This window comes from Leguminivora glycinivorella, chromosome 19 (genome assembly GCF_023078275.1).
Source record: "Leguminivora glycinivorella isolate SPB_JAAS2020 chromosome 19, LegGlyc_1.1, whole genome shotgun sequence".
Lineage (NCBI taxonomy): Eukaryota > Metazoa > Arthropoda > Insecta > Lepidoptera > Tortricidae > Leguminivora > Leguminivora glycinivorella.
In genome coordinates this window covers 5938181-5951900 of record NC_062989.1, presented here as the reverse complement: position 1 = coordinate 5951900, position 13720 = coordinate 5938181, and the positions used below count along the sequence as shown (strand labels likewise).

The 13720-nt window shown below is 36.0% G+C and overlaps 2 protein-coding genes across 4 annotated transcripts; one reads left to right on the top strand and one right to left on the bottom strand.

Annotated features, from left to right (window-relative positions):
• Positions 1-114: 114 nt before the first annotated feature.
• Positions 115-11947, bottom strand: LOC125236303 (histone-lysine N-methyltransferase PR-Set7). Of its 3 annotated transcripts, none has more exons than XM_048143042.1 (6): positions 11817-11947; positions 7952-8051; positions 7371-7794; positions 6627-6817; positions 5523-5737; positions 115-5147 (listed from the first exon to the last, which is right to left on the bottom strand). In XM_048143042.1, exons 1-5 carry the CDS (start codon positions 11827-11829, stop codon positions 5530-5532), a joined length of 936 nt encoding a protein of 311 aa, XP_047998999.1. In that variant the 5' UTR covers positions 11830-11947; the 3' UTR covers positions 115-5147; positions 5523-5529. The 3 variants fall into 3 exon arrangements, with proteins under 3 accessions (XP_047998999.1, XP_047999000.1, XP_047999001.1); XM_048143043.1 differs by lacking the exon at positions 11817-11947 and adding an exon at positions 8450-8769; XM_048143044.1 differs by lacking the exons at positions 7952-8051; positions 11817-11947 and adding an exon at positions 8450-8769.
• Positions 9072-13669, top strand: LOC125236302 (histone deacetylase 8-like). Its single transcript, XM_048143041.1, is given in 9 exon segments — positions 9072-9227; positions 9310-9499; positions 9932-10073; positions 10501-10607; positions 11038-11167; positions 11169-11228; positions 11819-11991; positions 12783-12983; positions 13477-13669. Coding segments are annotated over 9 exon segments (1260 nt in total). The 5' UTR covers positions 9072-9146; the 3' UTR covers positions 13653-13669.
• Positions 13670-13720: the final 51 nt, after the last annotated feature.

Sequence of the window (13720 nt, the reverse complement as noted above, 5' to 3'; positions counted from 1 at the left end):
AAATTAAATCATACAATTTTTACCGAATCTTTTCAAAGTGTTGCCATAAACTCAAATACCGCTCAAACGCCAAGCTCCCGGATGGATTAAGAAATAATAAATAAAACACACGAATTCAAAGTCCATTATTTTTATATTTCACTCAATCACTACTGATTATTATTTGGGCAGTGCACGGTGCCCTTATTCCAAAATAAATAAGTCTCATAACACCGCTAAGTAGGAAATTAACCATAAAAATACTGTTGCTAAATGTAATATCCAATCGGCAATGTTTCAAATCATATTAAATTAACAAACAAAACCAGCCTCGTAAAAACTGCCCATGACAAAAACAATTCATTCATAAAATTATAAAATAATGTACAGCTATGTTAAAAGAAAAACTTTGTAAAATAACCATTGTTCAAACATTATTCTACAGATCAAAATAAAGGCTCGATTACGAAGCCTGGGGCCTATTGTATAATAAAATACAAGCATGAAATACTATCAGTGAGTTTGTAAATATGTAAAATCACTAATGCTAATAAGTTGCATTTTATTATGCAATGGGCCCCGGTCGTGTCAGAGGGCGTAGCGCGAATATCGAAGCTAGTTAGTAGCCGGGTCCACACTGAACGAGCAGCCTATTACGAATTATTTTGAACAGCTGACTGAAAGCCGCCATCTTGCTGAGCAAATTGGCTCGGGCACGAACACGGACGTTCTGTGTGGATGTGGCTATTGGGGACGTTTTTATTCTCAATACAGGCGTAAGTAAGCATGAGGAAGAGTCTCAATATTGTCCTTCCTTTATTCTTGTAATCGAGCCTTAACTTTAGGCTATTTTTTTGTCGTGGGTGGTCTACAAAATCTATTCGTTATACAAAAATAGTCTATTTTAACATGATTACGAATTAGGTAATTCGGCGACAAAACTTTGTAAATTAAGTGTGATAGCTTGTAGTATTGTAAATTCTACACAAAATTAATTAGGTATAAAATTAGAAAGTTGCTATCTTCAAACATTTCATGTTTACTGCTGAATATGTGTATATTTCTATTAACTACATTTTTGAACGTATGTTTTTATCATATAACAATAATAAACATTTTGGGGTGTTTCTGTTTGGCCTTGCTGCAAGAACTGAAGGATTGCAGTGAATGTTAAACAAAATGTTTTCTTAGTTTTAAACCCCGAGCCCAGACTATCGAACAAAATTTAATAAAAATAGTCTAAACATTAATAAGTTTAATAACAAACTTTCTAGACAATTTAGTTTCCGCATTAAGCTTAACTAGATGATTTTGTTATGAATTTGATTCTCATTTTAGACATGTAAACAATGAAATTGTCTAAATCACGGCTTTCATTGGATATAAAAAGTACTTAGAGCTCATGTTCTCCCAGAGAGGTGTAAGCTACATGAGAAAACCAAGTGCGACAAGTCTACCTTAGAATCAGTTGCGTTTGGAACTTGGCTTTAGTAGTTTAGTAAACGACGAACTAAGTGACTTAGCTCATGTAAACAAAGCTTATTACAAAAGTAGCTCACATCTAAAAAATCAAATTTAAACCAAACCGCGATTGATTAACATTATTCAGTACTACCCCACTACTTACGGGTTATACTTAAAACAAAATGCATTACATATTTGATTTTGAACGGAATATATTAATCTATTTAAAATATTTAATATAATTAACCTAGAGTTATTAGGATGTAAAATTATGCGGAGACATTTTAAAATACCCTGGTTGGTAGCACATTCAAACATTGAAACAATCATTGTACCAACAAAGAAAAGTACCAGGAAATTTCTCTGATTATAAGGAATATCTCTTTTTGTTAAGGATATTTCTTATTTAGACGACGTGTGAATTCGCAAGCGATTTCATCATATTAAGCTGACCGACCAAACACCGATATACGATGAAATTAGCATGCGAGTTTTCACACATTAAAAATAAGCCCTTCATTATGGTCGTTTCAAAAAATACATTTTTGTATTGGCATATATTGTTTGTTTCAATAGTCCCAACAGAACTACCACACAACGTTTTTATTCTTGCTCGAGTCTTACTAGACTAACTTCATTAGATATCATAAGGCTTTAGAAGTATGTTAACTAGTGTTAGGATCACACGAGGCGTTAGTATTAAGTATACAGGAGTAGGAACTACGAAAGCAATACGATTAGCGATGTGATGTTGCTGAACTGGTATGAGATTTTAAATTACTTTTTTTTAACTTAGACGTCGCTTGCATTTTAGAATGGGGTGCAGATGGCGGGACTTACACTGTGTTTCAGTCATATAGCTGGTTTTTTCATAGTTCTACAGTTCTTTCTAAACGCAAGTATGAAAATTGTTATTTTTTACGCGTATATTAAATAAATACTTATTAGTAGCGAATGCATTCTTCAAAATTAACCTTAATAAGCTCTTTATTTTACAAAAATAAACTTTGATGATAACTTTGCCCAATTGGCCTTTCTTCCGACCGACCGACCGAACACTTTCATAACAAAGTTTATATTTAGTCCAAGGTCCAGCAACATTAGCGTATGTCATGAAAATGTTAGAAATCAAGTGCACTATCGGTTCGCGATACTCGTAATTCGAAGGTCGACCACAATAATAGCTCCGTGTTGATAAAGGTCATTGACACCAATCGACACATGCATTTTAATACGGCTACAACTGGCATGCGGAACCAATGCTAGATTACGATTGACCTTGAGTCTAACAAATGGAAAATCTTAATAAACTGACAGGTTCTGCAGCCAAAGATTAATGTATTGTTTCTACATTTGGGAATCACAAAACGAGACGCAATATCGAATTGGATGAATAATCTTTTTTTTACAGATTTTCGTCACACGAAAGCATTAATTTATAAAAAAACAATTAAACAAGTACCAATCAAAGCTTACCTAAAAGTCTGGCAGTGATCTCTTCTGAATGTCATTTCAAAAAATAATATTGATGAGTGTAAGATAAAGAAAGCGCTAAGAAGACCTTAAATTACTGGTGAACGACAGGCGATACAAGGACGTCATAAATACCTAAAAGATTGGTGATTAGGGCTACCCACCGGTCCTAGCTTACAAATAATTACGCTACGTGACATATAAAAATTTTCTTAACATTAAAATTTCTCTAACTGACGTGTATCAAATTTCGAGAGTCAACGATTTTCGAGTAAAAAAATCGTTTAGAAATTCATTTATAAACGTTCAATCCAGTCTTGGTAAATCGCTGACGCTCGGGGACCTTTCTTTTATATTCTTTTCTCAATTTCTTCCAATTTTTTTCTCTTACTTTCTCTAATCGGGACACAGTCTCTATCACACTTACGCTTATGATCACTACAAGTCTCGCAATTGGACTTTTTGTATGTTTTTATTATAAAGAAAATGCAGGGAGATCTATATCCAGGGCGTGTCAAAAATGTCAATAACATGGCCATATTTATATTGATAAGACCTAGGAACAAGCCTAGCTTATAGGGAGATGCAGCTTTCATCCAGCAGTGTTACTCCCTATTCAAAAAAATTTTAAAATGCCAACAAAATGTCAATATTTTAGTTTTAAATTCCCAATCGGAATTTGACAATCTTTTTTAACCCAACTTGGCATGAGATGGTAATAAGTTATGTTTGAACGGCCCTGGATTTTAATAATTTGAATAATGAATAAATGTGGCTTCAACCAGTAACTGTGAGGTGAACGTATGTGTTCGGTGGGCAAAACAACTATTTTCTTCAAATGAATTTTCATTATTAGGTACTTTAACTTTGATGATGGATTCGAAAATGAATGTCATTAATACACTGAGCAAATTTTACAACCATGCGTCTTTCCAATGTTCAAATTAATAATAACTTAGAACTAAAGATAAATACAACACTATTCGAGTTAGTAGCGTGTCCATAATTTAGGAATACAAGGTGACAGTCAAAAACTAAACTAACTTCCCCTTCGTACCGTATACATACCAGAAAATGAAATTTATCTTATTCTATAAACTTACGTAAAATAGTTTAGTATAGTTTCATATTCAGGTGAACGCGCAAAAGCGTGAAATCATGTGAGAAAAAGAATTTTAAGACTAAAAAGGGTCGTTACGTTGAACGTGACACACTCGTAAGAGTACAGAGGTAGTGCGAAAAGGGTTTCCTTCGTATTTGTCATGCTAGTTCAGTCAATGTCCGTACATCTTGTACTGAGACTGACTGAAATAGCATGACACGTTCGTACGTTTCCGTAACAATACGAAAGCAAATCTTTTCGCACCGCATCTGTACGTGTTTTTTGTTTGAGCAAAACTCATTTTCGTTCCGCTCATCGCAATCGCATCAACGTAGAATTTGGTATGTTCTACGGTACTCTCGTCAAAATATCAGTAGTATTTCAAGGATAATGTTTAGTAAACTCTCTTGAAATATGTGCTAACATCGCACGTCTCAGTAAGGGCCCAGTCTACAGGCCTCTCGTGAAGGCACCATAAGACAACGTCTCTCCACGTTACAAAGTCGTCATTATTCCTTTGGACATCGGTCATAAGATTTCACTTAAAACGCAATATTTATTTGTACTTGCATTTTATTTATCGCTATTCAGTTTACTAGGAAAAGAAGTTGCTTTAGGTTTATTTTTAATTTCAGCTTGTTGGTTGCCCAGTTAACGTATATATTAGTAACGTATATAATAAGCTTTTTTTTATAGATTGCCAAGTAAAAAAATTTTTACAGTTGATAATATATAAATATAATTACAATACAGTACAGGCCTTTATACTTTCTTAAAACTTATTTCTCTAGTAAACTGAATGCTTGCTTGTTTCTTCAAAATCATGCATATATTTTATTTCATAGCCCACTCTATGTAAAACTCATTATGAGTTAGAAGCCTCCATGCTGGTATGTCCATTTGTAAAATACAGTTTATTATAGACATTAAAAGCCATATAACATTATTTGGCAAAGACATCCAGCATGGATTCTAAACTCGTCAGTTCAGGTTAGGCCACTCGTCTTAATACTTAACAACATTGAATATTATGTCCAACTCCAAACAAAGCGTCATAACAGAAAACTTCACAATTAAGCTAAATTAATAAATAACGTTCAGTAGTCCACGGAGATTTCTGGAAACATACCTGTAAGAGAGGTGATTGTATAAATAAATATGTATTAACTCAATCATTAGTAATTTTGGAAGATTAAACAAATCTATGAGAGTTAGTCTTATGGGATTTTTTTTTCCTTTTTGAAAAACTTATTGCACCAACTGTAGAAGACCTTCAATGTAGCTGCAGCATAAAAGACAATTTAGCCTTTGACTTCACATGACACACACAGAGATTTACAAATTCAATATGTAATTGTAAGTGACAAAACCAAATTCCTTACACTTACTTTTTAAGTTTTTATTAAATACAAATTTAATTGATTATTTTGGAACAATGCGATCATTTTATGACATTTCGGATATCGATTAGATCCGATAATGTGAACCAGCTCTTAAGACTCACCGTGACATCAGAGCGCGAGCCAGGGGTGGTGTTGCAGCGACTCCTTAGAGCGGTCCCCGTAGTCATATGTGAGCTCCTCGCCGGGTGCTATATCCTGGGCAGCCAACAGCACGAGGCGCGGGCGGTCCACCCACAGCGCCTTCGTGTGCAGGTTGCCGGTGCGCGAGTGGTTCACCAGCCGACCGAGGCGACCCGACTCTGCTGTTGCGTCGATACTGGAAACGTCAAGTTGGTTAGATTCAGTATTCACTAAAGGCTGATAAGTTCACGATGAAGATGATCTCGTCAGGAAAATTGGTCTCTCTGGCAGGGCAGCGTAGCAACGGATATTCATAAGTATTTGATCCTGTCAAGTTATTTAAAAAAGCTATAATTTGCGTTAAAAGATTAAAGGTCAAACTAAACATAGTACTTGAACTTTTATGGAGTTTACATAACATTTTTCTGACTTTCAAAGACTCCCACATAGTGTTGATACAAATTTTCTGTTCATCTATTTTGTGACATTAGAGTGAAAACCTTTTACAAGCATGACCTTTATAGATCACTCTAAAGTTATTTACGACTTAAGTGTGGTAAAGAGGAAATTTGAAACGAGTGGCGGTAAATTGAAACACGACAAATGGAGTGGCATTATTATATTTACAAGAATAAATTGCTCTGATACTTAGGTTAGATTTCATAATATATATGTAATGAACTATTCATAAGAGCTTGTAATTAGGCCTACATGAATAAAGAAATTTTTGAGTTTGAGTCGCGTGTATCGGTATATAGGTAGTCGTAACTGCCAAGAGCTTGAATGTTATTGGTGAATCTGTCCCACACGTGCATTTTTTCATTCACTTATTCGTTCTATTCATGCCAGTTGTGAACTGACCTGTACGCGTGATCGCGCGGCCTCCTGCACACCCACCAATTTGCCCGAGTATTCACCATGAAGCAGAGCCACTGATGTTTATAGCAGCCAAACCACCAATAATGTTGGTCGTGCAGTCTGAAGTAGTACATATAGCAGCCAGCCTCTGAGTCCTGCGCATCCGAGTCGGGTCTCTTACGTACGCTCCTAGTGATGTTTACACAGCAGACACAAACTACACTTACCAATACTGTTGGTCCTGCAGTCTAAAGTAGTACATATAGCAGCCAGCCTCCGGGTCTTGCGCGTACATATGTTCACGTTCGCGGGCCTCCTGCACGCCCACCAACTCTCCAGAGTACTCAACAACGAAGCTGCCGCGACAGAAGGGCCGGGTCGCGATAATGCCGCGCCCTTTGCCTTCGAAATATGCCACCTGCGACAAATATTACAAACTTTAGTAAGGCTCAAATAAATGAGACTCAAAGAGAATTTTCTATTTTATAGTGCAGTCATTGTTACAATTGGCTTCTTTTTTTATTATTTAAAAAAAATGGACGAGAAGATATAAAAATAGTAGGTAACAGTAAAAAACTATTGCAATTAACTGTAACAATTTTTTTTTTACTAAAGTAATAATAAGTAAATTAGTAAAGTAATTTAATAAAAATAGGTTAGTATTACAACTGTAGTAATTAAGTCACTGATAAGTGCTTGCTCATTTAGAGCAACATCTTATCTGAATATCATTTCCTGTTACAAATAATAACCCAGATATATGTAAATTAAGCATTCTACAAATTATAGTAGAAGGTATTCTTATTGGGCAAATAGTATCTAGTCATCTAAGTATATTTTGTTTTTAATTCATAAAAATTTAATAAAGTTGATGTGCATTTTTTCTTCAGCTTATGTCAATGTAAATTTACTAGAATGTTGCATTATCATACAAATTCAGATTACACAGTACATATGAAATGAAAACTCACCGCTAGCCCATCTTCTCTCTGTTCTCTCACAGCCCGTTCCAAATCTCTCATCTTCTCCGCCATCACACATTTTGAAGTCTTCCTTACACTACGTCTCACAGGGAAATACTCTGTTAACTTATGATTTGAATTTCCATTTGGGATTTTAGGTTCTACTTTGACAGTCTTTTCAATATCTTTGGGTGTAGGAGGACGTTCCACCTTAGGACTCTTCAGTTCTTCCTTAAAATATTCAGTTAGTTTGTGGCTTTCTGCTGCGCGGGCAGCGGCCCGAGCCGCTCGGGAACGCACACTGAGTCCGTTGGTCATGTTTGTGAACCCGTTACAATTTTTCAGTGGTTTGGATTTAACATCAATTTTCTTTATTTTTGGTTCAGATTTCACTTCTACATTCTCAGTCTTAGTAGGTGTGGCAGCTATAATTCTGTAAGTTAAGATCCAAATTAATTATAATTATTTGTACAAGTAAGGATCTCATGCAATTAATAATATTCTAGCTTGTTAGAATAATAAGCATAATATAATGTTGTGTCATAGTATGGTAATGTTATTAAATAAAATAATAATAAAGCCTCAGTTACCTGCGCTTTCTATAGGTGCGGGTAGGTCTGACAGGCTGGTGTTCACATAACTCAATGCGATGAGGGGTCTTTACACCCTCCTGGGTGGCCAAAGTATTGGCTGGAAACAATTTATAATATTTTATCCAGAACTATTCGGAAGACAAAAAAAGTGTGGTTTCTTCAGAGGACAAATAATTTCAAGGACTTTTTTTGAGGTTATAAGTAATAATATTAAAATTAAAAAGTAATATTTTTTTTACAGAGAGGGTAAGAAAATAATATATAATAAAAAAATATATTAAATAGAGTTCAACAAATACATTCCACTAACAATATTATTTTAATGTCGAGGAGAAACAGAAAAGAGAAGACAGTCAAAATAACCTCAAGGTTCCCATGATGCTGATCATGTTTTATTTTGATAAGTGCCACCATAGATTTTTAGATGCATACTGTGAACAAAGCTAGACTACAATATAACCTGGACCTCCAATAGTTATGTAAAATTATACTAACCTCGAACCATGTCCTTCAAAGATTAACAGACACAACAAAAAGACCACAAAAGACCGTCAAAGTACTGGTCTTATCAGACGCAATGCTGAGACAGCGTCGTGTTACGAATGTTTGGTAATAGACCTTGTCATGATAGGATCGCGGGAAATCTTCATGTGATCAATCATCATCTGGTTCTTGTCACGAGCGGAACATGCAGATATTGTTACCTACAATGTACTTCTTCAGACTCTAGGATGGCTTTATGTCTTCGCCATTTATAAATTATAATTAGATTTCTTTTAAAAACTGACTCAAGATACAGAAGCTACGACAGGAGAAAGAAAATGGACGCTTGTTTTCGTTTTACTATTACCTTCTCTCCCATTGGCTATTGAAATTAAATTTCAACCAATGAAATCAAATGCAGTTGTATTGACCATAGACAATATGTATTAGCTCGAAAAACGAACTGGATAAAGATACCTGTTCATTATCATTCTCGCCTATTTTATTCCAGCTTTCCAGCTAGTGAGAAATAAGCACAGGCAAGCAGTACTTATCTACGAAATTCAAATGATTATTTCACTGGCAACATTAGTCGTAGCGTGTAAAAAAAAATATCTCCCGCCTTTTAATTTGACATTTTGACATCTTTGTCAGTTTTTTGTTGTTTATTTTTACGAAATTTTATCTATTTTCTGTGGTATAAATAAACATGAATTTAAAAAACGTTTGCTATGTATGGGACGAAAATTTAATTCAAGAATGTGATCGCCTTCCAGCCGTTCCCGGTCGAGTATGTTCTTATTGTATTAGCACGAAGCTTACCTTGAATCCTAGATTCTCAATTTGTCAAAGCTTAAAATTTTACTTTTCAGGCTTCTATGGTACACAGTTTGATTACAGCATATGGCTTATTCCAGCACGTTAAAGTGGTCCGATCGAAAGCTGCGGTTGAAGCAGACTTAATGAGATTTCATTCAGATTTATATTTAAATCATTTAAAGACCTTTACAGAAATAGATGACGAATATATGACGACTAATGAGGATGAAGAGTTAGGCATTGGTAAAATAATTTATATTATTTACGCTATTACGCTAATTACAGTAATTACTTGCCATTATCTAAATGGGTTGTGATGTATAAATTATATTGATCTGTCTTACATTAACCCTAAATTTATGTTATTAAGCGCATTAGCTAAGGAGGAGGATAGGATATAACCTGTGAGTTCAAGTTACAGAGTCAGACTAAGTTATGAAAGGCTCAGTATCATCATTCTCCTTGTGGTATCCCTGAATTTACCATGGCTCATGGGAGCCTGGGGTCTGCTGTGACAACTATAATAATTCCAAGATTTGGCGTAGGCACAAGTTTTTTATGGAAGGCTCAGTATATAAAGGATATTTTTATTTATTTATGAAAGGGTATATATATTTTGCTTTGTTATATGATAATTTTGCTTCCTATATTTAAATACAGCTTTTGTCCTTACAGGATATGATTGTCCACCAGTATCAAAAATGACTGAATTGGTGGCAACTCTAGCTGGAGGGACCATCACAGCGGCCCGGTGCCTCACTCTAAGTTTAACGAGAACCGTTTTAAACTGGTGTGGAGGATGGCATCATGCAAACAGGTATAATCCATTGAAAACTAACCTTTACACATATAAAATTAACCCTTTGTATGCCATATACTAGGGGTTAAATTGTGGTGTAGGCAACCCCTTATTTTGCCAAGAGTGGCACTGAAGCTTTAGTAGTTTCATGTGCTCTGCCTACCCCTTTACGGGATACAGGCGTGATTGTATGTATGTAATATGTATACTAGGGGCCAGAAGAAACCTCGAACAAGATGGGAGGGCAAACTCAATCTCACAGTGGGCCCCAAGTGGAGAAGAGTGGCCCAAGATGAAAGAGCTAGAGGAGGCCTCTACCAAGTAACACACTGAATAAGAGATGTAATATAATTCAAAAAAGGGGCTAAATAGATAGATGCCTTATCCTGAATTTGCCATAGTCAATTTAGACTGTACCTGAAATGAATCATTTATAAATTTCCAGACATGGCGCTGAAGGATTCTGCTATGTGAATGACATAGTACTTGGTATTGAATATTTGAGAGAAAAGTTTCCAAAAGTCCTGTACATAGACTTAGATGTACATCATGGTAAATATTCTTGAAGGTAAATTCTATGCACTGTATATACAGTACTTATTATATTTACCTACTTCAATCTTGTTTATTGGTATAAAGAAAAGAAACATTTCCACAATTATATTAATTTCCTACAATGCCTATTCAGGTATTCTATTCTGCCCATTAGCACAGAATATATAATAGTACAAGTACAGAAGGCAAACTCCTTTGATATTCACAATTCACAAAATGACACCATTCTAAATTCTTACTTACATTAACAAACGGACCGCACGAGCAGCCGACATTGAATTCTATTGCGCCGCGCGAAGGTCGTCACCACTGAATGGGCGAACGCGCGGCACCCGGCATGTACTTGTAGCGCGGCTATTAGAATCGCGAAGTGAGCCCCCCTGCCCAATTAAATACCACCAAAAAACTAACTTACTTTTTTGACCAGGTAATGGTGTCCAAGACGCCTACAACCTAAGCAAGTCAGTGTTCACCCTGTCTATCCATAAGTTTGAGCCCGGTTTCTACCCAGGAACAGGGAATATTGATGACATTGGGAACCTGGCAGGCAAGGGCTACCTGCAATGTGCCGCTACATGCCTGTTATTCCGATGATACTTTGGAGTATGTGTTTGGAAAGTGAGTTCTTCAATAGTCTCTCAATTATAATTTATAGTTTTTATATTTTGTGTAATCTTTTACCATCATATTTATTTGTTATGTCTTAGATAGCATGAAGGTTGAGTAAGTACTTTTTGCATGGACACTGACTAAAACAGGATGAGACCTGTATATGTATACATATACTTAGTAAAATACCGAGGTTAAGATTTTTTTGCATTACATTTACTTACAGACATAGTAAGTATGATTTATGAACCACCAACTTACACTCTAATAAAAAAAATCTTCAGCAATCTTCATTCATTTTCTTGTAGGTCCAAATTAATCATCAAACCTATTTGTTTTTTATCATGCAGAAACGTCTGCGACCGATGTTAAATATTTTTAAATTAAAGGAAAAATTCACACCTCTGGCAGGACTCGAACTTGCGGGGCAAGGCCAGAGGTCGCAGGTTCGAGTCCTGCCAGAGGTGTCATTTTTTCCATTTTTCATTTTTCATGTCTATTTGTTTTTTTTTGGAAAATCCTTGTTGATTTGCATATACAAGTTCTATAGTCTGGATTTCTGGAACTAACCATCAAAATGAAAATTGTTCTATTTACAGGGTATTCTCATCAATACTTGACCACTTCCATCCGGACGCCATAGTAGTGCAGTGCGGCGCAGACGCGTTAGCTCTGGATCCGCACGGCGGCGCGTGCGTCACCGCTCGCGGCTACAGCGCCTGCGTGACCACTGTGTTAGCGGCCGGGAGGCCCACCATGCTGTTAGGTGGAGGTAACTATACTCACAAGATATCAATTCAAAACTGAGATTACTGAGCCATGCCCTCTCGGATTCAATAGTAATACAATATGTCATGGTGGCTACAGAGCGTGCGTGCTATACTCCATGTTAAGGATGCAATAATACTGTGCCATTCAGCAAAGGACGAGTTGCCGCCGTGTATAGTGAGTGTCTGAACCGTCCTCTAGGCTGACCGTATCTCTTGATGCAAGTAGGTAAGTCTATAATGGAGATAGATGGCGCTGTACTGCTGTTACAGAATTTACTGTATTTTGACACCCACAGTTACCGCACCGGTATGTTCTTGTACGGTACGGAGTCGAGCTATTAGACTACTATTCTTTCATTTCATTCTTTCTATGAATCGAAAAAATTAACAAGTACAAACCCAGAACAACATTTGAGCTTTTCTCTCAGAAAAATGAGGAAAATTTACTTCAACTAGACGCCATGCTAATACTGTTTTGTTTATTTATAGATTCCACTTATCTAGAAAGTAGTGTTCTGCTCGCAGGCAATACCTAATTTATATTATGATTCACACAGTTATCAGACAGCCGATAACGCGTACTCGCAATAATTGTTATTGGTTTTTTTTATACATAATATGAAATACCTATTTCGTATATTTTCCATATTAATTGTTGTGTAGTGTTTGATCTCTTGCCATTGCAGCTTCAATTCTCAACCCTTGCAACACAACATAATACGCAATTTCTAATTACGTATTGATTGTGGAAAATTATAGGAATAACAATGAACATACGTAATGTTTTTTGCAGGTGGATACAATCACGCGAACGCCGCTCGCCTGTGGACGAGTCTCACGGCCCTAGTGGCTGGAGTATCTCTCGACGAGAACATTCCAGAACATACGTACTGGCCGCAGTACGGACCAGACTACACCCTGGCCATACAACCAACTTTGTCTAAAGACACCAATAAAACTGTCTACTTAGACGAATGTGTCGCGAGGATACAAAGTACGTCCATATTATCACAGAATATATAATAGTACAAGTACAGAAGGCCCACTCTTTTGATGTTCACGAAATGAGTCTTGGGTACTTTTAGGTATATATACAGTCTATATATATTTTTGTTTAAGTCCCAACATCACAAGCCTTATTGAACTTTTCCTTGGGACTTAATCAATAGTAGATCTGTGTAAGACTGTCCTATTTTATTCATGATGTCTATTTAACTAAGCACCATTAGCCATTCACACACGGACATCGCATATAAAACTTAAAAAAAAACTCGCGACGTAAAGTAACAATAGAAAGTGCAAACGTGCGTTCCGTGAGAACGCGCGCCACCCCTGATTAGGCCGCGAACTCGCGGCCGCCAGCATGTACTTGTAGCGCGGCGATAGAATCGCAGAGTGAGCCGCCCCTGATATTATCTTGTTTACTTAATCAGATGTCTGTTTATACTGGTTTATACTGATTATTTATCTTTGTATTCTATTTTCAGGTAATTTAAGTACACATTTACAGAAAGAGAAATTTGACCTTATGGAAGTGTCACACAAAACCTCGGAAAATGGCATAGCAGCCAGGAAAAATAGGAGAATATTCGAAAATACAAGTAAACCTAAATTAAAAGCAGAAGAAAAGACGAATGATGATGTCTATGCGTTTACGGAATAAAATATTACAAATAAGGATTAGTGTTTTTATATTTTAATTTTGCCTCCATTAGTATTAAACTTACAGTA